Source organism: Myiozetetes cayanensis, unplaced genomic scaffold (genome assembly GCF_022539395.1).
Source record: "Myiozetetes cayanensis isolate MyiCay16 unplaced genomic scaffold, myiCay2020 scf2-11, whole genome shotgun sequence".
Classification (NCBI taxonomy): Eukaryota; Metazoa; Chordata; class Aves; order Passeriformes; family Tyrannidae; genus Myiozetetes; species Myiozetetes cayanensis.
In genome coordinates this window covers 12,658,294-12,683,970 of record NW_026087411.1, presented here as the reverse complement: position 1 = coordinate 12,683,970, position 25,677 = coordinate 12,658,294, and the positions used below count along the sequence as shown (strand labels likewise).

Below are 25,677 nucleotides of genomic sequence, written 5' to 3'. Positions count from 1 at the left end.
GTGGAACAGTCAACTGTAAAGTTAGATTTAATTGAAAAGACAGTAGAAGAAATTCAGTCTCCTCTGGCTTCTGCTGGTATGGAGGAGACTTGATGACTGCATTTCAACTAAGCTCCTTCAGCTTCTTCACTCGAATTTTCCTAGGCAGATACCAAGGATGAGCTAAGAGCAGCAGTTCTTATCATAAAATGAAATCTGTAAATATTTGTATAATACTTCTGTTCAAACTAATCTTAAACAAAATTTAATATATTTATATCACTTTCTCCCTAAAAGTATCATTGGAACAGAGAAATTACCTTCTGTATTTTCTAACTGGCACACAGCTTATGCCAAAATTCAATTCTCAAATTAGTCTCTGCCGTTTTAAAAACTGTAGCATTTTTTAAGTGCTAAACCATTTTATTTCTGTTACGAATTCTCGAATATGCCTGAGCAATGCGTGAAGAAGTAGAGGGAGGATATTTCTGAATGTTAGAGATATGATTAATTAAACAAATGGTACCAATTATGTTATATCTGCCTTTAATCTAATCTAACACGCATGAGACTTGTATACAGCAGAGTCCCAAATACCTGCATCAGCCAAGAGAATTTGGATATATCTGAAGAATGAGGTTTTCCTTTTTGTAGACAAAATGAATATGCTTGTTTAGGCTATAAAGGTGAGAGGGAATGGAAAGATGAAACAGGGTATACATTCCCAGTGCCTGAGAAAAGAAAGCTCAGCATAGCACTGTGCTGCATATCCTGGCAAACAGAATTTTACTTGATAGAAATAGGAATGTGTTTGATGTGTTAGAGGAATACATCAGTTTGTTCAGTTCATGTTTCTATAAATCTTTTCCAAAGTTAGTCTACATTGAAATAGTTTCACAAGATTATTACAAAAATCAAACATTCTTAGTATATTATCATCGCTGTAAGATTAAAACCTCACTGTGCTAGTCAAGATACTAAGATCTTTGGATAATATGCTGTCTGGGTCACTAGTCACAGTGCCTCAGTCATATTGTATTGTTTTAAAACATCCAAAAAAAAAGTAACCAAGGGAAACTAAAGACAATTTAGGAAAAGCCCCAAGTTGAGAACAGTTAGACACTAGGAGAGTGCACAAGGGAAGCACTACATGTGCTTGCCCCACTCTTAGTCCTGGTGCAGAGGGAAAAATGGGCCAGACCAACCTAATTCTGAAGTTCAAAATAACAAAGCAAAACCATTCAGGTTACTGGCATTGGAAGTAATCTGTTGGTTAGTGTGAGTCATGTAGGTTAGTTGTTAAAGACACTCCCAGTGCTTTTCAAGAAAACAAAACAGTGATCCTGCAAGCTGTTGAACTTGCAAATGGGGATACTTATGTGGTACCTGCTGCTCCTCTACCTGTGAAAGTAAAGCTCATTGTGTAGGGAAAGTCATAAATATCCTTTTAAATTTACAGCATGGGGCAAAAGATGATGCTCTTGAAATGAAACTGATCAAATAAATATTGTCCTCTGCTTCAGTGCTAAGTGCTTATGAATTGTCTGGCATGTAAGCACGCTTACAACAGATCTGCCACGACACTGCCTCTAACCACAAAGAGCCAAGAGCGCAACAAGGGCAACGGAAAAGGGCTGCCCACCACACAAAGTGGGCTTAATCCTTCCCAAGTGCCCAGATCACATCCTCCTGCCTGCTGCCAGCATCGCCACTGCACCCTGCTCAGAAGATGGCAGGCACCCTGAGGGTCCGTAGGGAGTGAAGGTATACAGGGGTGAGCTACCCTTTACAGCAAGGTCTTTGGAAACTCAAGGATTGTCAGGAACACGTATAGGCATTGATGCCATGCCCTACAGCTAGGAAAACAATTTAAAACAATGTAAGTAGTAGGCCACTGCACAGTAGCCAGCATATTCATTCCATCAAAAACAGATTAGAGTTTTTATATTCGAGTTGCATAAATGAACTGATGCGTGCAAAGGAACTGAAGTTAAATTAGAGGGAAATAATATGTTGCTGCAAACAAAATTTTTTTCTCAAACTTCTAGTAAAATCTGAACCATGTACTCTACAAGGAAAGGAATTTTATTTACCTCTAACATTTTCAAAAACAGAACACTTCCTTAAATGACAAAACTTAAAGTAAAATATTGTAGCATCAGTGGAATAATAAATACACATTTACAAGTCAAAATATGTTTGAATTAAAAGCAATGTACCTGACTACAAGTAATTAGGGATGCTGCTGAAGATACCATGATAAAATATATCCAGGCATATTTAAATAATTTATTTCAATACCTTACATGAGATGAAACATTTATTTTCTTACTGCTATAAAATGATAGAAGGAATCTCAAATATGACTATTTAGGGATTTATTACTCTTCTTTACATACCTGCATCCCTATAGAAACAAAGCAGAATGATTTTTGCCTCAAAAATTAAGATCTATATTTTACTGCCTGGATAGGAATTTTTGAGATTTTTTTTCCTGTAAGTCGGGTGCAAGTGTGCATATACACTTAATTTATTAGTAGATTTAATCTATTTTTATATGCAGACATTTGAAAATAAATCACAGTATGCTACAAAGTTCGATGCAGTTTGAGATGCAGCATATACTTTATACATAAACAGCTTTGACCTGTGCACTCTAAGAGCAAAAGCAGCTTTAAGAGCATGTAACTTCTAATCAACGTTTTTTCAAAGGAGTATTTCTTCCACTTTCAAAATGTTCTTACCTCTTCTTTCGTCTTTTTTGATATGACTCTTAACCAGTCTCCAATCATGCTGAGGACAGCTGCAAAGTAAGCAAGTCCAACAAGGATCCAGAACCACACCACTGGCTTATAAAAATCTAGGTATTCAATATCTGATCCCCCTGGAAAAATGAACAAACAAACAAAACCAGCTAAAATTAAATCAAACATAATATTTATAGGTGCAAAGATTGTTTAAAAATAATTTTCCTAGAAAGGTTGCATTTCTTAAAGCTTTTCTTACCCAGGTAAAAATTCCTAGCAAAATATTTTGTTGTATTTGAATAATGATAATAAAAATTCATCCACTCTTGAAAGCAAAGTTTGAAGTGTGCACATTTTAGACAATGATTGCTAATCGTTCATAATATTAATAAATGGAATCAAACTGATTCAACTTCTGATATCATCCCTTAAGGTAGAGATCATTGAGGACAGCTTGAGAGAAAGGACTTCCCACCTGCTCCAAATAACCATGCTGTACCAGATTTTAAGTATTACTCTGGCTGTAATGTGTTCATACCCTGAGAAAGCTGTTTTACAAGGACTTTAAAACATCTCAAACTTTTAGCCTTAGTGAAAACAGACTAACACCTGCATTAACAAGTGTCCCTGTTGGGTAGGCAAACACTACCATCTCCATTTTGCAGAGGGAAACCAGGGTACAGGGACTAGAGCTGAACAGATAGTACTCAAAAAAAAAAGGTGTATAAAATAGAAGTCAGCTGAAGGCAGCTTTTTTGAATCCCACTGGCGTAATCACCAGTCACTTCTGCTCGGTGTTAAAGAAAAAAAGGATAAACTTCTTGTCTGTAATGGGGCTTTCAGGTATCATACAGCTATAGAGAACAGATGTCTTATCTCCACAGAAAAAAGTTATGTTCTTCCAGAGCTCTTGACAATATGAAATAACTCATATTTCACATCTTGCAATATAATAAAACAGGAGCATTAGGCTTTCAATTCATCTCTGTTGCAACAAATAAAATCAGACTTCTGGTTTGGGCTGCTGCAAATAGTGTTTTAAGTGCATATCTGCCCACAATTGAAGAGACTCTACAGTAAAACCTTTTCTGACATATTGAAGTAGCCTGTATGGTACATAACACATTACTTTGTGTATCTGCATCCTCTACTGAAACAGACAAAGGAAAATTGGCCCCAAAAAATCAAGCACCTTCTTACATCAACAAGACTAACTCGCATGGAGAGTAATGCTATTACCTAGTTTTATTATCACAGAGATTACCTGCAAATAACAAAAAATTTTACAGATGGCTATCTTCTTATGGAAGCCCTCACAGACAGAAATTTAGTTATTTTCACGTCAATTAGACCTTTTCATCAATAAAATACATTGAGCTCCAATGGTTTACTCAACTATCCAAGAGATGAATCCACATTGTGAAAATGGATATACTTTGGCACCTTTGTAATCCCAGACAAAGGTAGAAGACAGGGCTTTATTTGAAATAGAAGACAGCCAATCACCAATGGGCTGAGTTTGTCACAGCACAAGACATACAAAATATCAGAAATGAAGTAATTTGATTAAGACATTCATCTCATGTCAAACAGGTAAAACAGGATTTTTGGGACGATTCACCAAAAATTTGTCATAAATCAGAAAATCGTTGATTACCACAATGTCTTTGCTCTATCAGGAGCTACTGTTCAGTGGTTCAACTTCATGCACAAGAAAGTATCATAGAAAGCATCCGCTCGGTTTTTAATTTCTGGCATGTTCTGTTTATAAACTGAACCTAGAACCTAAATCTGCCAGTCTGCAGGAAGAATTACCTTCACGGTTTATACCTAATTTACTTGGAGCAAAGTTAATTGCTGGAAGAGGAGTTAGGACAAATTCATATTCAGTCAAGTTTTCTGTACTGTCTGACCAGGAGATGGCTCCATCTAGCCGTGCCCAAAGGAATTCAGTTTTCCTATATTTAAAGGGAAAAAAAGTATCCAAAGAAACACTCTAGGATAAGGCTTAGCAGCTAAACCGTTTATTAACTGTTGAACCTCTGAATTTGAAGGACTCCTCCAGTGAATTTGCAATTTAATTAAATTTCAGGGAGAGAGAGAGAGAGATACCTAAGGATGTTTGCCTGAGATAAATACTCTCTCCTATGATGCTCCAACTGCCCTAATGCAGCTACCTAGGAATGTCATTAAATAGGATTTTACTGGTAAGAATACGTGATCAAAAGTCAACTGTACTGAATTCCAAGTAAATGAATTCATTACCTATTGAATTACAATTCACTTAAATGGGTATGAATGAGTAGGCATAGCTAAATGTACTTGTATTGAAGTATATGCAATAAGCCAATGAGTTTATGGGTAACATTATAAAAAGTATATCAATATGATTCGCTATCATCTTTCTTTTGCAAAGCAAATTGGTTTATGTAGCCCTTTAGGAAGCAAAATGCTGAGAAGGCAGAAACTGAATTCTGTTGTTTGTTTGGTAAAACCAATTTTGTGGGCTGAGGGACAAAATTTTTTTCCCAGCTTTGTTTAACCTCTACCCAAAATAGGTTACAACCACAATAAAGGAGAAATCTCACAACTGGAGCATGCTTACTCTTTAACTAGCAATTTCACTGCCATAATCTGCTACCAAGAGCAGCCACACTTTAGTGCCAAGATGTTTTGTGGTAAAGATTTGATCCAAAGTAGCTTGAAATCTATGAGAAATCAAAGAGATTTCCCATCCAGTGTCATCACAGGCCACTATATTGCTGCTGCCACCATACTTACATCTGCAAAACAACTTCTGAATTATTTGGGATTTTCAATACTTTGGAAAGCACAGGTAGTTCTATGGCCCAAACACATACTCTTTACTGAGGTGAAGAATTCCTTTTTAGTGAAGAATGGCATTAGAGAATATTTCAGTGGTGCTTTAGGATAGATTCTGGTTCTCAGGTAAGAGAGAGCAGGTTTACAAACATATATATTTTTACTTATTTATATGTATAAACCAAGTATCATTTAATAATTTTCTTTACTGTTACCACCCTTTCCCCCATTCTTCCTAACTGACTCAAAATAGAAACATTTAATTATTTTTGTAAAGTTGTCTGGATTTGTTTGCATTTTTGCTTCTACTGAGAATAGAAAGTGCTGTTGATGTTGAGTATCTTAATTCCATACCAGCACAAATTCCTGGCTTATTCAAAAGTTGGCCGTTTAAATCAGGAAATGTCTATGATTTTTCGTAAGCAGTAAAAATTAGCCTGGGTATAAAAATATGATTTAATCCAATTTTAATTGCAGAATAGTAGTGGCTGTCCATCATGTCTGTTGTGAAATACCTGGCAAACATGCTTAATCTACAAATGTCATTTGTCCCACTTCAAAGAAATAAGGATGGTTCAGCCCTGCAGCTTGAAAGAAATTACCTCTGAGGATTGCAGAAAGAGGGACAGGGAAAGGCTAGCTTCTGTGGAGATGAGGCAACACAAAGCTTGGGACAAGATAATATTGCGCTGTCTGTGAGGGAGAATGTAAGTAGGCCATATGAGTCACTTGATTCTACTCAGTGGAAAATGGAGAGCTACTTCAGAACACAAAGCACAGGTATAAAACACTCCTTACACACTGTCCTACACAGGCATCAAGCAAGACAGCACTTTGACTTAAGCTTAAAACAGGCTGCATGGTTCACACCATCACACTTCACATTATGGATGTGAAGTCCTGAGGGGGCAAAGAGCACTTCCAAACACCTAAAAAAGACACAAAGCCTGTGGGAGAGCACACAGCTCTCTTATGGGTTGCTCAACACACCTCTTGCTCAGCATGACAGCGATTGATTTCTGCATAGGCCTTTCTACCAGCTTATAGTAGCATATGGTGAGAACAGATCAACTGGGCTGCTATTGACCACCAGGTGAAGTGTTCCAGTTTGGTGACACTAAATGAGACTAAAAATACCTCAGTACTCTACAAACTGGGTCTCAGTCCAACCAATACAGTGCAGACCCAGGTGTCTGTGTTACAATGGCCATACATCAGATTCAGTTACAGACAGAAACAGTAAAAAAGCAGCAAGATAAAAGTCAGAGCTCAAACTAGGAAAACAAAACAAAACAAACAAAAAAATCCCCACAAAAATAACAAAGTAGTTGGAATATATTTTTAAAGTAAGACTTGCAAAATTTTGTGATCTGTTTAACTGGACCAATTGAGGAATACTCTTGTATCATCATTATACCCCACTGTGAAACAGACTACTGATGTGGTATTTGTATTTCTGCCCCCTACTTAATTGTTAAGTTTTGGACATGTCACCTAATTTGGATTTGGTTATACTAACAGACTTAGTATAACAGGTTTCAAAATATTTGAATAAACTTTCCAAACTGCTCTGCAAGTTAAAGGAGTTATCTGTACATTTGAACAACATATTGTCATTTATACATATATTCGTGTGCCTCAGTGCTAACTTTAGTACCCAATAATATCTTTCGTTCTGCTAAAAATTGACACATTGACATGGAAAGATTTTTTTTCTCTTTCACAAGATATTCATAGTTTTGGATGGATTTTCTTCTGTCATGTTCAAATCAGTGACTTCTCTTGAAAACAAGAAAAGGGATGTTTGATTATTTCCTGATTTTCATAAGATAGGGCAGGCTATAATACAGTTTTTCTTTTTTTCACAAAAAGCTACAATAAGCTTTCTTCAATTAAAAAAAAATTCTCTCCATAGTTCAACCATTCCAAAAATTAGAAAAATCAAATCATTTCATAAGACAGAGGAACATTTAGTTTATTTTTTTTGGAATACGGTTCATACATTTTCTTGAAACGCACTACAAGGCTCCTCGCATGCACTACGAGTGATCAGTCTTTTATGTTTGCCTTAAGGGTTCTCTTGTTGATGGAAACCACAGCTGAAATTTCCACAGGCTCCAAATAACAACTTAGACTCTGACTACCAAAGGGGATGTTTTGCTATTCTAGTTTCTGGGAACAGAATACATGATCTCCCATACAAATGAGAAGAAACTTTTGGAAAAATTTTGGAGAACTACAAGAATTTCTAACATGACAGTCTGCACTACAGCCTTTAATGCCATTACATTCCTGAATCCCAAGTTCTTCTGTTGGCTCCCTTTTGGTACAGCTATTCAGAAACACACTCTCCTTTGCCTCCTGAAAGTTCTTCAGGGCTTCTCTACAGCTCTTACCTGCAATGATGCCAGAAAGCAGCAAATTCCATGATTGTGAAAAATGACATATATTGTAAGAAGTGTTTCCTTGAACCCCAATACATATGTTAACACAACCATGAGATTCATATGTAGGGCTTGCAAACTTATGGTTTTTTCCTCTGAGATGACAGTTCCCAGAAAAAAAAAATTATTTGAAAGTTTTCAACTATATAGGGATTTTGGATTTTTGAGGGAACTTCATAAGCCAAAACTGACACATCTTTATGAATTTTTATGTGGACCTCTGGTGTGCTAAAAGAATTGCCATTTTGGTTTGTATTGCTAAGAGTAAACTCTACTATAATTGCAAATTAGAGCATCACTGCCCACCACTAAGCTTCAGATTTAACTAGAATCTTGAGTGGAATCCAACATGAGGATTTTTTCCAAATGCATTGCACCTAGGCACTAAGTGGACTGAAGCACAATTCTTTCTGCTACATGACAAACCAGAACTGAGACTGCCATGGTCTAGAGGCACAATTGCAGATACAATGCCCCTGTTCTATCATGACAACCTCTACTACATCCTTATAGAGCATTATGTGCCTTAACTCTACATTTTTCTCCCCTGTTTACAGACTCAGCTTTCCTCAGCTTCAAAACAGTGCTCTAGACAAAGCCTACCACAAAAATACCACTGGCCCTTGCTGTCCACACAGTAGTTATAACTTACCTAAAGGAAAAACAAGCAATCCAAAAATCATAAAGAACGCTTAGTAATTTGTTAGAGTGCAAAAGATTCTGCATACTTCCTCAAAAGTAATAAGGAAGCCTAGCCCTTAGGACAAATTCTCTCAACTCTGTTGAGAACTTGCATTGTCAGATTTTTTCAAATAGCTTAGTACTTATACACACGATGACTGGAAGCTTCCACAAGAAAATAAGTGGACCTTTTTGAAAAATCATTTAAGCCACCAGCCATTAAATGTGTTAGTTCACCCGAAGATGACAATGTTGTCAACTTCATCTCTGAAAAATATAGTCCAGTGGCAATGTTAGCCTCCTAGTTAGGATGGAGTCAACCCTCTAACCCTGTTCTCTTGAGCATTGTCTCTGAGTACAAGTCCCATTCCCATATACTGAAACTTTCAGTCAATAACTCATTGCAGTTGGAGTGCAAGTCTTATGCACTTTACTCAAAGAAAACAGAAAACATGCATGACACTTTGAAATAATGGATTTACAGTGGGATTTTAAAATAAATAAAACAACGTAGCAAGTGAACCATAAAAGGCCATCAGCTATAGAACAATGTAATTCAAGGACATTCTTTAGAAAGTGTTTCCTGGTAAAATTAAAAAGCAGACGTGATGTAGGAACAAATTATGTTATCAAGTGCTCTACAAATAGAAAAGTTATGGAAATTTATAATGGGAGTAATGATGAATGTACTCAGTGTTCTCATTAGAGCCAAGTGGGCCATTTCGCATAATGCTTTACAGTAAATATAACTAGGCCTTTATACACTATCATTTTTATTCCCTGACATACATGTGCCCTTCAGGAATGAAAGTCTAAAACACCCAGACTCTTGACTTGGAAATGCCATAAATTTTTTGTTTAGTGCTAGTTAGTATCTGACCAGAATCACAAAATCCTGAAGACAAAATCAGTGAGACACATACAAAAAAAAAAAATAAACATCACAAATAACTATGTAAAAGTTCAAATAAATTTGATTTGCTATTTTACAGCTCAGTTCTATAATTTACAAGAATCTTTGGCAACTTCTCATGCAACCTTCACTTTTAGAGTGCTTGCATAGCTTAGTATGTTCAACAATAACTAAATTTCCTCTCATTTTATCCAGATCATTTATAACTCTTGGGGGTGGTCCTTTGCTTCCATGATCCCTGTGGGTCCCTTATAACTCAGCACATTCTGTGATTCTGTGAATATGTCAAGCAGTTCAGATACTTCAGATGTCCTGGCTTCAATAACCTGATAAACTTTTGCCAGCAACAAGACCAGCCACATTACTGCTGTAAGACAAAACTTCATGCAAGTTTATAAGAGGAGTTACCCAGTTTGAGACCCTCAGCTTGGTACACTTGAACTCATGCAACAGCCGTAGGTACAGATGAGGCACAGGAGGAGCTCACAGCACGTAAATGTCAACTCTAAACGCTACAGTCCAGGAGAGTAGCTATGGACAGCAGCCCAGCACTGCTGTCCTTCTCAGCCCCCTCTGCCTTGCAGAGAATTCAGACCTGGGAGAGGTGTTTCGTGCAAGAGAGTTGCTGGTGCTGCACCGGTAGAAGCATCAAATCAGGCTGAAGAAAGTAAGTCTCAGGCTCAAAGCACAAAGCTCTGAGTTTCTAATCCTCACCTCTACACATCACTGACTTTGATCAACATACTTTCTCAACGCAGACAGCATATACTTACTCAAATCTATTCTGGGAAGTGGACTAACACCTCTAACACCTTTTCAATAAAAAAGTTGACACAGAGAACCAGCCCAATCTTTTTTTAGTTCAGTATGTCAAAGTTGTTTGCAACCAATCCAGGTTAATAGAATCATAACAGTTGGACATGTTATCTATGAATTGTACTAAACCTTCTCCTTACATTACAAAACACACATATACAGGTGCATACTGACAAAAAAAAATCCCAAAAGCAGGATCCAACAGCATTACAGACACTTCAATGGTAGAAACAGATTTCTGAACATTTTGAAAGTAAGAGAGGCACACAAAAACTAAATCATATAACTTTAGAGTGAGACATTTTTAGCAAATCCAGCTGAAAAGATATTCCTCTTAAAACACTGTATTTATTCTTGCACTTCATAATCAGTAAGAACAAAATAATATTAAAAAAACTAGCTAAAAATTAAGTTTCTTCCAATAGTATAAGAGGAGAATGAACACAGTATGCAGAAACAGGCACCATGCCTTTCATTGTCCCACCTCTAGGCTGCCACATCAACCAAAATGAGGGCAGGCCCTGTTACATGCACTGGCACAAGAGTGATAAAGGCTAAAACTGGGAGACAGGCACCACAAGAGAGATGTGCCCATCCCAAAAACAAGACAAAAAATGCAGCATGAATATCACTATGCAAAATATTATAAGATAAAAAGTTACAAGAAAATCTTACCTGCAACATAGTCACCAAATCCAATGGTAGTTAAAGTGATAACCACAAAGTAAATTGCATCTAGTGTGTTCCAGCCTTCTATGTGCTTGAATATAACTGCAGGAAGAGCAACAAACAGCACACAGCCAAATAGTATGAATATTATTGTTGAAATTATGCGAATCTTTGTCTGACTCACATTCCATTTCTGGAAAAGGAAGGGGAAAAAGAAATCCATGGTTAATAAAACTGCACATAAACACCTGTCCATCACCCCTGATGTTCACTATGTTGCTCTAGAAGACATTGCATTATATCTGTCATATAGGAAAATCCAAGCAGGATTTTATTTTTAGTGGGTTTTCAAAGCAAACATGACTGTCCTAGGAAACATTTGACAGCAGTAAATACAGAACAGGTCTGGACTCTTCATGTTGGCCGCATTTGTGTTCTGTGTGAGTGGCATGTATAGCATTAATTATTATTAACAGCTGATCACGCTAAAGTTTTGAGGGGGATCAAGATTTTTCAAGTGAGCTTCAAGTAGTGAATGCATGCACCTGTAACATCTCTGCTTCTGTGCATCGACAAATAAGCAAACAAATAAGGTGAATTTTAACCATACAGTTCTCTCTAGTCAAGTAATCAGCTAAACACAACCATGGAAAACAGAACTGGAAGCGATGTAAGAGATCATCTTTTCCAAACAAAAACAACCCCACCTAAGCCACTGCAAACAGATTACTGGCCAGACAACACGTGATAGTGCTTAATTCCTCTTGTCATCTAAGGTTTTCCTAATGCATAACCTGTATCTCAACTCCTTCAGGTTAAGTATATTATTTATGATCTTATCCAAGGCAAATCAAAGGATTGCTAGTTTTCTCTTTCCAGCAATCTTTCACAGGTGTTTTCTTTCAGTCATATGTTCTTTAGTCCAAATAAATTAATTTCTTTGTTTTTCTTCCACTTCCAATTCTTTTTGTTATTACTTGGCACGAGCAAACTATCCCATGTCTCACTAAGTGTTGTACTCAAAACTAGATATGAAAAAAATAGCACAAAATAAAGTGGAAGGATCTTTTCTTATGTTTTGCCTATTATTATTTTTACTTTCCTATTTATACTTTCAACTGTGATGTAGGTTTTTCCACAGCAATAAGACATTAACCCATATGAGCCCCTAGAGTCTGCAGAAAGTTTCCATAAAATCGCAACTATACAGCTGTAATGGACATATAATTGAATACTTTATTATTCCTTCCTATAGCACTTTGAATTTGTCCTTCTTGAATTTAAACCTATCTATTCAGACTTCTTTTCAGAATTTTAAAGATAATTTTGAATGCTAATTCTGTCTTCTGGTTCTCTCCCCATCTCGAGATAATCTGTAAATTTAATAAGGCAAGTCATTTAGGTGTTGTGTCAGTTACTGTACCAAAGCTTGAACAGACTATTGCAAAGTCCCATTTGACATGCCCAGTCAATTCAACATTTTACCAAAAAAAGTTTACATCCATCCAATGCATATTGGTTCAGCTTAAAAGAAGGGAATATATAAACCCAGAAATTTCCACAAAAATAGGTCAGAAATTAAATCAGGTTATTCACAATGCATGTTTTCTTGGTTTTAAGTTTTAATGGAAACTGTATTTTACAGTCAGCATGACCAAGGTCAAGCTACTGTGACCCAAATCACAGTAACAGTTTGGGTTATGGCAACATGAAATTCCCTGCTCTGACACATCAGCACCTTCCAGTTTTTTAGGAGAACTAATAAACAGAATAAAGGACTACAACATATAGACCAGTGTTTTCTTTCAGATATTGTCAAAAGTAGGCAAGATACTGCTTTTTATGTTGGGGCATTCTTGTTGTACGGATACATTCAATAGGAAAAAGAAAAAAAAGGAAAACCATGATCCCTATGAGCAATAGAGACACACAAATTGATTTCAGATCTATACTTTCAAGAAAAAAAAAATCAATTTTAAAATACCAGAAATGATAAAATGTTCTCATGGAATGTTCTTGCCTTTTTTAGATAAGCCTCAGTGGAAATCTATGCTATTCACCAGTACCTTGTCCAGACCTGAAGTTATGGTTCAAAGCCAAAAATACATACCTTTTCTAAAAAAAACTTTCAGGCTTGTATTTATGTATTGCATAAGGCTATTCAGCACAGGCTCAGCTTGCTTTGCTTCAAAAATAAAGCCATGTCAGATCCTTTAATATAGAAAAGGTGTCCCCCATGAAATGCTAGGGTTTGTTGCAGAAAAAAAGTCCCTCCAACACTTGTAGTGCTGACGCAAACAAAGCTACAAAGTCAAGTTGGTTACGAAGTATTCACAGCTTCAAAAATCTCAGTTATTAAAATGCAATATCAATGTAATTTTTTGTGTATGAAACAGATTCTGAATTCAAGGCATTTGGTTGTTAAGAACCAGAATTTGATCAATATCAACAAACAAGCTTCTAGCCTGTTTGATGAGTCTCTTCCTCTACTGAAGCTCTGCCACTTCACATGAATAATTAAAGACTTGTAGCCAAATAAAATACAGGGCATGATCCCCTAGGCTGTGCTAAGCAGTTTAGCAGAAGAGGCTGAAAATGCCTTAAACTGTGAATAGAGCCTAGTGACGAGTCCACAAAGTATAATCCAATGTCAGGGGAGCACCAATAGGCTCTTTATCTTTTATCCTATCTTGCTGCTGTGAATGACCAAAGCTTTAGTCACCTACAGACCCATAAACCTGGAAATGTAGGTGCCTACAGATTGTAAGCATTCCTCGGGCATGATGGCATCTAAGCAGAGATTTTAAGAATTGTGATTTTAAGACTCAGACACCAAACATCATCTGTGAATCAATTCACATCAATAGTTACAATTTCCATGTTACCCTTACAGCTCTCCTCTTACATCTCTTTGAGATGCTGATTTGTTGTCACAATCTGTATAAAATCCTTTAAGGTCAAGGATCACAGTAAGCTTAGGAGTACAACAGCAAAGCAAAACTAAAATACTTTAGATCTTGTTCATCTTCCTAGCCATAATCATTGTAGGAAATGTTGGGCTTCATCCAGTTCACTCAATTAAAAGTGTACAATAACAAGTTCAGACTACCTCAAGTCCTTCCTACCTTTTGCTATACATCCAGTTGCAATGATGAGCTATACCCTGCTTTTCAGACTTTTAATTTCAGTGGTTAAATTCAGAATAACAAGCAGTAGGAAAAACAAGTGAGGCAGTCTGCATACTCACAACAAAGGTATCTTCTACTTTGGCAATTCCTTTTCCGAAGATTGTCCCTAGCTGGTCTCCAACACCAGCCAACAGAAAACCAAACAGAGGAATTCCCAATAAGGCATAGATGATACAGAATATCTTTCCACCTTGTGTGCGTGGTGAGATGTTTCCAAAGCCTAAATTACAAACAACTTGAGATGTTTAAGAGGTTACAGATTTCACATTGCACGTTTTAAAAGGACTGCAGGAATAGAACAGTTAAAAACAGGTCCTACCAGGTTAACCATATGACACAGCAAACATTGTGAAAAATTAAATGAAAATGTAGGTCATACAATCCACTCTGAGCTAAAATTAAACTGCTGAACAATTCAACAACTTATCTTCTGTGTGTATTGTGGAGAAGAAAAACTCTGAGAAATGTTTCCTTTTTAATTAAATGACAGCTCTTCGTATCTACTACATGTAGTTGGTAGCAACTGATTGTTACGCCTTAGCCTCTGCTACCTGCAAATGTTTACTACTGGGCTAGTAATTGGCTGAAGTACCTGTAAGCAATATAAAATTTTCCTTCAGACAGGTTGACTTTCAAAGTGAAGCAGTCAAAAAGCAAACAAACAAACAAAACACAAACAAACAATCCAAAAAAACCCACAAACACCACTTGGATACTTGGATGAGCAAAACAGGGATTTCTAGCATAAACAGGACTGCTTAGATTCTTCATTATTAAAGGTTTTGTTTCTTTCAGTATTGCAAACAAAGCAGTTCTGTCCATTTGAAAGTGGAAATCAGTTTGTCTCCACTGGCTTGTGTGTAAAAGAGCACCCCAAAATGCCAGGGTTGGCTCATTTGCTGCTGGTCCACTAGAACAGAGAAACTGAAGTACAAAGAGCACAGGCCCAGCATGCCCAGAATACCCTCAAATGCATCTCTCAGGATCGGTATTTTAAAGATTTGGCCAAGGTCGTATAGACAGAATCCTAAAGAGAAGTTTCATGAGCTTAAAGGCTATAATTCAAAAGTTTTTCTCCTCCAAAGGTTCTCTCATGTTTTGTGGAGCAGTAGCAGTAACAGAAGTAACACTCCAGCATTTTTAACATTGTTTCACTTTTCATGGCAACAACATGCTCTTCAAAGGAGGCCAGAGGGAGAGCTTGTCAGAAAAAGGTTTATTTTCCATGGAGAAATTAGACAAAAGACTTTTTTTTTTTTTTTTTTAAGAACAAAACCCCTCATAAATAAAAATATTTACACATGTAATTAAGAAATATATTAGTGTCTTATATTTTGCAAGAGATGCTTCATATACACACAAATGCTTAAATGCAAATCCAATTTTCCTGTGAATGAGATAATAGACAAATTTTACTTTTAAAATAGCTTAGTGCTTTTTCACAATGTATTTGAATATTCTGAGCATGCTGGTTTAACATATAGATTTTCTTTATGAAACCTATTATCCTAATTTTTGGTTCTGCTCCCATGTAGGCAAGAAACACCAGAGCTCTGTTGACAAAACTACTTTTTCCTTGCAGTACACACAACACAAAGCTGTCCCTCCCTTAACTTGAAACAACTTCCTCAGAGAACTGGTGCATGCCCTGTCCCTGAAGGTGTTGAAGGCCAGCTTGGATGGGGGTCTGAGCAACCTGGTCTAGCAAAAGGCAGAGATGGTAAAAAAACCTGTCCACAACAGAGATGGTTGGATTTAGATGATCTGGATCCTGGTCTCTTCCAACTCAGGCCATTTTGTGATTGTACGATTCATTAAAATAAAAATAAATCATGTTGGAAATATGTTATACTCCTAGGTAATTTGCCCTAATATCGACCTTTCAGATAGTCATTATATAAATAACAAATGCAATATTGATAGAGTTCAGTTAGATAAATGAAAGTTGATATTAATATTTTCACCAGATGTTGACTAATAAACCTTGTCAAACTAAACAAAAAGAACACAATTACAGGAAATATCAAATACTGGTTGTGTATTTTAAAATTTTAAAATTTTCCCTGCACTAATATAACGAAAAAAAATCTGCATCAGGCAAATGGAAAAAAGTCAGAGAAACTTTAGAACAACCTAGTATGCTTTCCTAAATCAGAGTCAGGGCCAAAATTACTGTTAATTATAATTCAGGAAATTTCAACTCCACTGATTTTGCTCTGGCCCTTCATGCACCAACGGGTAAAGACTCCTGAGTTTTCTAAAGAAAACTAGCTCATCACCAACCAAAAAGGGACAAACAGATCCAAGCTGTTTTCATAAGCATGACTTTTCATGCAGTAACAGATGCTTGAATAGTTCCAGGGTGTAATTTCTGGGAGGTCTCAGTGGAATTCAGAATCAGGAATCTGGATACGTCATATTTAGAAAACTAATGCTATGGGATTTGGAGATTGCTCTCTCTCTCCTTTTTTTTTTTTCCTTTCCTTTTTTGTATGCACTTGCTCCACAAAAGAGATATCTCGTAATAGTGACAAAACACCATTGCAATGAAGCACATACCAAGCAGGCAGTTTTGCTTGGCTCGCTTCATAAAATAAACAGGCATTCTCTGATCATCACACAGCTATTACAGAGATGGTTGCTCTGGAACATGCTTCTCATCTGCTGCTAATTGGTAAGAGGATACTAAGTTCACATTCAGTTCTGTATATTCTCCTCCCTAAATCCAGTTATGTCTTCCTTGAAGGAAGAATGCTACCTCACTTCTACACTTAAATTCTTGCTTTTCGTCCTAGAAGCTGTCAAAGGCTTTTCTTTCATAAACAACAGGAAAGGTATTGTAGTATTAGTATTACTTTTAAAAACTCTCACACATTACTGGATAAACCAACAGGAAGGAGTTTATTTCTGTCCAGATGCTCACTGCACATAATACAAACCATGGTGCTCTCAGCATAGGCAATGTACTTTAGCGACCTGATCCACCAAGGGCTTTCCATAACACAGTAATCACATTTCCTACTGTGTCATGTTTTATAACAGTCTGCTGCTGTACACCACAGCCTACTTTGTGAGTTACACAAATTGTCCTTCCATCCTACTTTCAGCTTTTCACCAAAAACTTAATCCATTATTTATACAAGAGGAGAGGAAACGTATTTATATTTCATATGGTTGATGTAATTCCCAAGGGGCTTGTGTCAGAAAAATATTATCTCTTTCTTTAAATAATAATTACTAAAACAACAAAGAAAAAGTTTGTTGCTAGGTAAATGACAAGGAAAACTTAATTTGGGGCACAGTGCTTGGAAAGGAGCACATGACCACAGGAATGACACCGCATATCTCTGTGTACGCAGCTCTTCTCCAAGTGCAGGGCAGGAATGCCTGGCCCCACTGCAGTAGCTCTCTGACATGGTTGCCAATTCAGAGTTCTCCCTTCTGCTCCAGAGGCCAGCATAAAGTATGGCTATGACTGTCTTGCTCACGGAGAAACCTCAGGGAATCAGCCACATCACACCATGCTCTTCTGCCTTTTCCCTGCCTCAGAGTTGCTTTGCCTGGATGGGATGTGAACAGGACACACACACTGCAGTCATAAAGGCAGCCTCACTACCTTGGTTACTTTACCCTTCCCACCTTCAGTCCTGTGCAGTTGATCACTTCCTCTGTTTCTACTAAGTGGTTTCTACAACCAGTTCCTAGAACAAGTTTGTTCCTCATTGCAACCAAAAGTCTTGGTTTTGAAGTGGAAGTGAACAAAGTGCTTGATTTAAACTTGCTAAATTTACTGGAAAGTTTCCCTCAAGGTTTTTAACTGATACTATCCACAATGAACAGTACAGAGTACAAAATTTAGCTTGCCAAATGAGATCAGTTTAATCCAAAATAGTGTGAGAGTCCTTTTCAGACAGTCTTTCCCCACTTCACTTTCATAACCAGGAGCATGATTTGCCTCCTAATTTCACCAAGTCTCTTTCATGTCCTGCTAAGTGCTTAATATGCCTTTAATGTCCAAAGGTCTTGTCTGACAAGCAGCTGTGGACAAGAAATGCATTTTAGAAGGAGCTTCCACCAACCCCTGACTGAATTAAGAATAAAAAGCCATTGTAAGTAGATTGTAACTAATTACTCCACTCAACAAAATAACATATTCCATGGTTTCCACTCCAAACTCCTTAGAGCCTCTAGTATTCAAATCAGATTCAAAGGGAATCTGGGTCCCCTTGGTCAGCAATAGAGGTGGAAGGAGAGCTATGCTAAATGAAAGGGGAAAAAAAGGGTTTTCAGGATTCTTTTTTCTTTTCATATTCTCTTTTTTGACATCTTTCTTTGAGGATGAAAGTGTCTGTAACTTTCTCATCTGAAGCAGATTTCCTATTAAGCAGAAATTAGTAACTGTTTTGCTCAAAAGCAATAATAGATTTATAGTTGTCAATGTTTGAAGTTTCAATTTCTAGTTGAGTCTTTTTCTCCCCTGTGACAAACAACAGGTTATATTGCAAATATGGAAAAGTTTCAAATGCTATGAATTCTCATACAACTGACAAAATGCTTTTGTTCAGATGATGAGCCTGTCTTTGCCCTCAAACATTCATAAAAAGGAAGACTGACAACTAATTAAAAGAAATATTTTTTTTTCTGTTTTAACTAGAGAAAGAGATCCCTTTGTTTTCTAGTTAACCACTAACTCAGTTCTTCAGATATCTCTTTTAGACCCACATATTCAGAGTGGATTATGAAAAACTCCAAATGAGCATGTTTTGCCGAAAAAAAGAATAGCTATAATTAAGTATTTCTCATGTGAGAGATTATAGATACTTTTAAGAGTTCCAGGACTACATTTTACTTGCAAAATTGACTGGAAGAGAGTGTCACCACTTACGATTCATTTATAGCAAATATCTCGAGTGAGATTGAAAGGTCTGGGGAAGTTTTGAAACATTTTCTTTCCAAACAAGAAAACATAAATTCAAATACTAGTAAATGTTTTCTCACTGTTTTTGACATATCTCAGACTACACAAGGCCTCATTCTTCAGGTATCAAATAAAGTGAAAATTTTGCCAAATTAACGTCAGATATTTTGAGATATGAGAACCTACTCTCAGTGGTAGCTTTGAATATGCAACCCATTGATGCAACAGCTCAGCACGGGAGGTTAAATGATTTGCTGAGCAGGCACACTCTTAATTATACAAAAATAGATTACAGAAAGTTGATACTGAGAAGATTTCTTCTACTCAGAGAATAGGTTGAGCTCCCGGTCTGCTGAATCCCATAAGGGTGGAGCCAGGGGAAGCGGCTGCTGTGCCCTTGGCCTCAGCCACCGGACACTGAGTGCAACTAACAGTGGTATCGCCGTGGATTCACATCCTCCCTGACCCCCAGCTCAATTACAGTGATTACCCTTTTGATACTGACTGTCAAATTGATTTTAAGAGATCAAGAGATGCTTTTTCTAGGCCCTGAGGAGCTATCTGATGAAATCCTTATGAAAGTACCTCACTGAATTTCTAGAAGCTAAAATGCTTTTTCCTTTTGGATCACTACTTGGGCTCAGTAGATTAGCATTTAAATACATCCCTGCCCATCAGTGCCAAAGCAAAGATATGCACTTAATCACAGATAAATAAGATGTGCCTTTTAGCATAAATAATGGTCTAGACATAATCATTAAACAAAAAGACAGTGAATATACCCTTACTGACTATGGTGAAATCTCTTCATATGCTGCAGAAATACTAGAACTTCCATGTTCGTGTTCATCATGTGGAAAAAGCCACATTTTTAATCTGATGTCTTTTCCTTTCCTCTTCTTAACTCTCTCCTACACTTCCAAGTTTGACATATTTGTGTATGCCTGTGTCATATTTCATATTTATGTGAATTTACAAATATTTTATGGGGTTTTATGATTTTGGTTAGTACTGGTATAAGGGCATTTTCAGTTTTCCGTGTGACTTCCCTCTCAACACTGTGAAGCAGCTAGGAAATTCCTATTCAGTTTTTTATAAGCAGGTAACTGAAGCACTGAGGGAAGGAAATTCCAAAATTCTCTATATCATTTAGGTCCATAATTCATACCAAATCTGTGGGTGAGGACTATGCATTACATTGACCACTAACTAGTGAAAGTTCGGCATCCAAAGTCCTCGAAGAACCTCAGTCAAGACCACATAGATATACACTGTCAGTATTTACAAAATCTTTGGACTGCCCTCCTGTCAGGACCGACACAGATGCACATGTCCATGCACATACATTCCTGAACACAGTGCAAGAGAATCTGAAGGCTGAATAAGGACAAGGATTATTCTAAAATCTGAGTACTTGGATGCATTGAGCACGAACACTCTTGCTTTGAAAGTACAATATTCCTGGGTTACATATGTTCAGGAACTGTTTCACACATTCACATACTGCCTGTTACAGCCATCGCTCACAAGCTGTTGCCTGTGGATCCCATTATGAGGATGCAGATAATGCTCCTCCATCAAGCTAATTCATCAATTGCATGTACAGAGAATAATTTAACTTTTAAATTTAAGAAATTTCTGCATGATTCTTGCTAAAGGAGGAGCCCTGTGCAATAACACAGAGGTAAAGGTATCTCTGTTTTAAACAATAGTCTGCTATGAAACTGAAAATCTCTACTTTAGAGAAGTTGTGCATAATTTCTTCATAAAATCATAGAATCTTTCAGGTTGTGAGAGACCTTTAAAGACCGAGTCCACTAACCTAACACTGCCAAGCCCACCACTAAACCATGTCTCTAAGTGCACCATCTACACATCTTTTGTATACTTCCAGAGCTGGTGACTCAATTGTTTCCCTCACCTGTTCAAGCTCCTAGAAGACAATTCTCTAGTTTTAGTCTCTGATTTGGGAACCATATCGTCAATGAAGTACTGCTGTTTATTCAGTATTTGTTATTCTCTGGAATACAACCTTCAAAATTCTGATTTTTAGCACTAATCCATAATTCTGTGTTGCAAACCTGTAAATATATTATTTTGAAGGTTATGATGTTCTTGCTTAAGCCTGAAAAAAGACAATTTATTAAAAATAAAAAACCCTCTCAATTACCAATAGCCCTCTTTAAACTAGGAATAATAAGAGAAAAAATATACTGACACTAATAAAATGTGCAATGTTCAAGAACTGACAAGACAGTGGCTGATCTCCTTTCAATGGTTTCTTTTCATCTGTGTTCTGTGGGAGCAGTAATCAAATCAATAAAACTTCTTTTAAAAGAATAGGCTATAAATATTCATAGAAAATAAGTTTCCTTCAAGTCAAGTCAAAGTGTTGTGCTGGAGAGGTGAAGGAGCATTGAAAGGAAAGTCTCTATATGGATACAGAAGCTGTTACAGCATTGAATAACCCACATTCAGTTGCTAAGGCAATTTCTAAAGGAACTGGGTAATAACTGTTAAAATACTTTTAAAAGATTAAACATCAATTCAGATAGCTCTGTCTCCCAGTACAGGTTCTTCATTTCATTCAGCTGTCACTTCGCCCACTAAAGAGTATCTATATCTCATCACTAGTAGGACTTCTCTCCCTTTTTCAATTATTTCCTTTTGTTGTTGCTTTTGCTGTTAATGCTTGCCATAATTTTACCTCTAATTCTTACTCTAGCAAGTTTGAATCAGCTCCAAAACCCAAAAGCTCCCACTTGTTTTTTTTCCTGTAAGCAAGATTGCTCCATGGGAGCGAGATGCCTGGCTACCACAGCTAGCAAAAACATGATGTACTTTAAATGAAAAAGTTAATACTTCACAATATCATGAAACTTTTACTACCTATATATTCTGATCAAGTGTAAACCTATATCAAATGTAACAAAGTGACACTCATTCTGCACAAAAAGTCAACAGCAATATTAATGTGTAGAAAGAGTAAATTGACCCAGGTGATCCACAGAAAACCAAAGATTGTGAATTTTAGATGTACTGACAAAAACAATACATGTACAGTTTTTCTGATGCTGCAACTTTTATGGAAATCTGAAATAACTTTTTTTTCTAGAGTTTGAGGGCTTTCTTTCAATATCTTTCCTTTTTGCTCCCTATAAGTAATTGAAGAAACAGGTTTGCATTTTTGTTTACAAATAAATCAATTCTCAGTGCTGGGTAAAGCAAGTTTTGCTGGGCTTTCCATCCCAGGGGCAAAGCAATCCACTTGCTTTCTAGTTGAGTGAAAAGCTACCCTGCCTCTACATGTTCCTGTCTTCCCTACAAATAATAAAACATAGCAGAAGTGTTAGCAAATTAAACCTATGGCAGACTTATAGAAACAAATGAGATGGGAACAGCTAAAACATGTCGAGTCTCCAGCACCTGGCCTTTCTCTCTAGGAGCACTGCTATTCCAGAGGCGAGGACATCCAGTTTCCCATGAAACATGTTCTGTGCTAGCACAGATGTTCTGTGAACACACCTGGGTTTAAGTGAAGCTACAGATTTAAAACAAGAACTAAAAACCCCATGGTCCTATAATCAGCAGACTTGGACCTCAGATCATGTCAAGATGATACAAGTGGGCAAAGCGAATGCAAGTACCTTACCCTATCAGATAAGCTAGAAGTTTCTTTCTGGTTTTAATCTTTTCTTCATGCACCCTATTTCACTTCAAGAGACCTTTCCCCAGGCCTATGTTCAAAAATGCAATAATTCTTCCTCATCAGTTTTTTCTTTCTGAATCTATTCTTGCTTACATGCTACACATGCACAGCCCATGTATCCAGACCATTTACCCTGAATCAGAAACAGGCAGAGAAATTCTGGCAAAGAGACAGCAGTGCAGGGGACGAGGAGGAAGGAGATTACCAGGAAAGAGAAACTCCTTATTTACACGTGTTTAAGTACACAATTGCTTAATCTTCATGAGACAGGTAGGAAGAAGGACTCTTCAAGAGAAAATACATACAAACATGTTAATTCACATGTCTAATAGTTGAGTACTTCATTACTAACAAAAATGTTTCTTGATGCAGTCCTAAGATATACCAGCATATTATAAAACAATTTCTCAAAAATTTAAGGTTAAAAAAGAAAGAACACCGCCAAGTTTCTAAAAGAAAGAGGTCTGAAGATCTTTATTCATGGTATTATTTTCTTATTAAAAAAAAATATTTTTTTGTCAATGAGGTTCACCATCATGTACATAAAAGTATGAAGCTAGTCTTCTATTTTTTTTCTTTTTTTTTTCCTTCAGAAATCTTTCCAATTAGGACTAATTTGAAATCTTAAAAGAAGACAAAATGAACCACCATGCATAAATAACTTCTACTGACTTCACACTTTTGACTTCTGTGTTATATTTCTGATTCAGCAAAGCAAGTAACATGTTTAACTTTTAATATTACCTGAATAGAGATAAATTTAAACATTTTTAAATAGCTGCAAGCTTACTCATTCTGTCAGCATATACACCTGCAAAGATGAACAAGCATATATACCTTTTCAAATTAAATTCTTAACAGATTTTCATTTGACTTTTCAACGCTGACGCGATGTGGCAGAAATCAATCCTGCAAATCACATTGTCATCAGGTCTTTAATGTCCCAGAATTTCACACTATGCAACAAAAGATTTTTGATAAAATGTCATTATCCAAGCAATTCAAGAAAGTGCAATTATAAGACTGTAGAAATATTTTAAATCTTTCAAGGGAACAAGAATTAATTTCTGCTTCCCCAGTTTTTAGTGACTTAAAACTATGCAGGTGTGTGGGTTTTTCCTTTGCAGTGATAGTTCAGTAGAAGACAGTGGAAGATGAGCACTCTGTAGCTCATCAGCATCCTACCAACCCTCAGTACAACTTCATGCCCTCATCCAAGTCACTTGGTGAACTATCACTTTAGAGATTCATGTGATTCTTTGACAAAGAGAGCAGTCTAAATATAGGGATATACAGAGAAAACAAATTTCTCATAAAAGTTTGTGATTCTAAGCAAAAGTTCCTAACGGAGCAGTAATTGAACATAAATTTACCTCTGTATTATTGTCTGCAGCGCAAAATAAATTCCAAATTTTGCGGTTTTAGTTCACTGAAATATTTTGTTTACATTCCCAGCTTTCTTTTGGAAGAAGCCATTGTGATTTATAGTAGACATGAATTTCAGCACGTAGCAAAACTGTGAGCAATCATTTCCTTCACATCATCCTTGTAAGTATATGGGATATGCTTTTTCTTTAACAAACTGGAGTCTTTTAGAAATCTCTAATCATCTCACTTGCATATAAGAAAGTAATTCAAACTGAGACGGAATGCTTCATGAGACAGAGATTAAGGTTTTCAGCTAAAGAACTTCCATTTATATAGTCTTGTATTTCAGTTCACGGAGGGAAAGAAACACTACAACAAATCTATATATAAATTAACCACATGTAAAGATACTTCTCAAGCATTATTTCACTTCTTTTCCGACTCTCCAAAGCCCTAAACTGGAATACAAACAGCTGAGTCAGTGTAGGCTAAGCCATCTGCCTCTGCAAACACAGTTCTGAGGCTTTCTTGGACTATGGGATACGTATATACCCTCCTGAAGTAAGGTGTGAAATATGGTCTCAGTTAGACCAGTTCCACCAACCTAGAGTAAGAAAAGATATATTTATTAAATAAAGGGAAAATCTAAAGGGAAATTACTTGAGATTTTGACATCTAAAAAGCACAGATCATAGCTCACACATTTAATGCTTCTCTCCCTCACGGTCGTGAAGCACAAGGCACAAGGCACAACCCATCTCTTCCCTGGTTTCCCCAAAAGACCTCCAGGTATTCCCCACGACCTCATGCAGATCCTTATGGAGAGTATCAGCCTTCTGTCCTATTTAAATCTAAAGTACCTGAGGGCATTTCACACCCTGCAGGATCTGACAGCCCACATGAAAACAAATGATGACCCGCAGAAGACACCAGAAGCAAACTAAGTCCTGGATTGCATTACCACTGCCAAACAGTGAAATGGAGTCAGAAAAGGAAAGATGGCCTTTGGGGAGTGCATATTGATGTCTTTCAATATAAAAGTTTTAGGTTTAATGGATGAAGGTTTTATCTAGTTCCTACTTTGAACAAACATTTTAGCCAGTTTTGAAAAACAAAAGCACATTTACTTTTTTCTCTGTCTCCTTAAGCGTTAGAACACCTTCTGAAAGCAGCAGCTCCCTTTTCATCAAAAGCACTAACATCTCTTTGAACTGAAAGACAAGTAAAACTTTTTCCTGAATAAAATAATATTACTTCTTTTCCCCTAAAACATGAAAGCTTGTAGAGATACAGACAGAACAGCAGTTATGCAAGCTAAGGACAGTAAATCTTAACGACTTTTAAATAGAACTGTTACTTGACTGAGAAGAGGACAGTGACACTGAAACATACTTTATGCCCTTATTCAACCTTAAAAAATTA

At 36.7% G+C, this 25,677-nt stretch overlaps 1 protein-coding gene across 4 annotated transcripts in view; it reads right to left on the bottom strand.

Annotated features, from left to right (window-relative positions):
* KCNK2 (potassium two pore domain channel subfamily K member 2) overlaps positions 1-25,677 on the bottom strand; it is a 130,050-nt gene that overhangs the window by 15,394 nt on the left and 88,979 nt on the right. For all 4 annotated transcript variants that reach the window (XM_050315169.1, XM_050315171.1, XM_050315170.1 and 1 more), the window contains 3 exons: positions 14,320-14,480; positions 11,079-11,265; positions 2,724-2,863 (listed from right to left, as the gene is read on the bottom strand). In XM_050315169.1, coding sequence (XP_050171126.1) covers positions 2,724-2,863; positions 11,079-11,265; positions 14,320-14,480 — 488 coding nt within the window. The remainder of the gene's footprint in view (positions 1-2,723; positions 2,864-11,078; positions 11,266-14,319; positions 14,481-25,677) is intronic.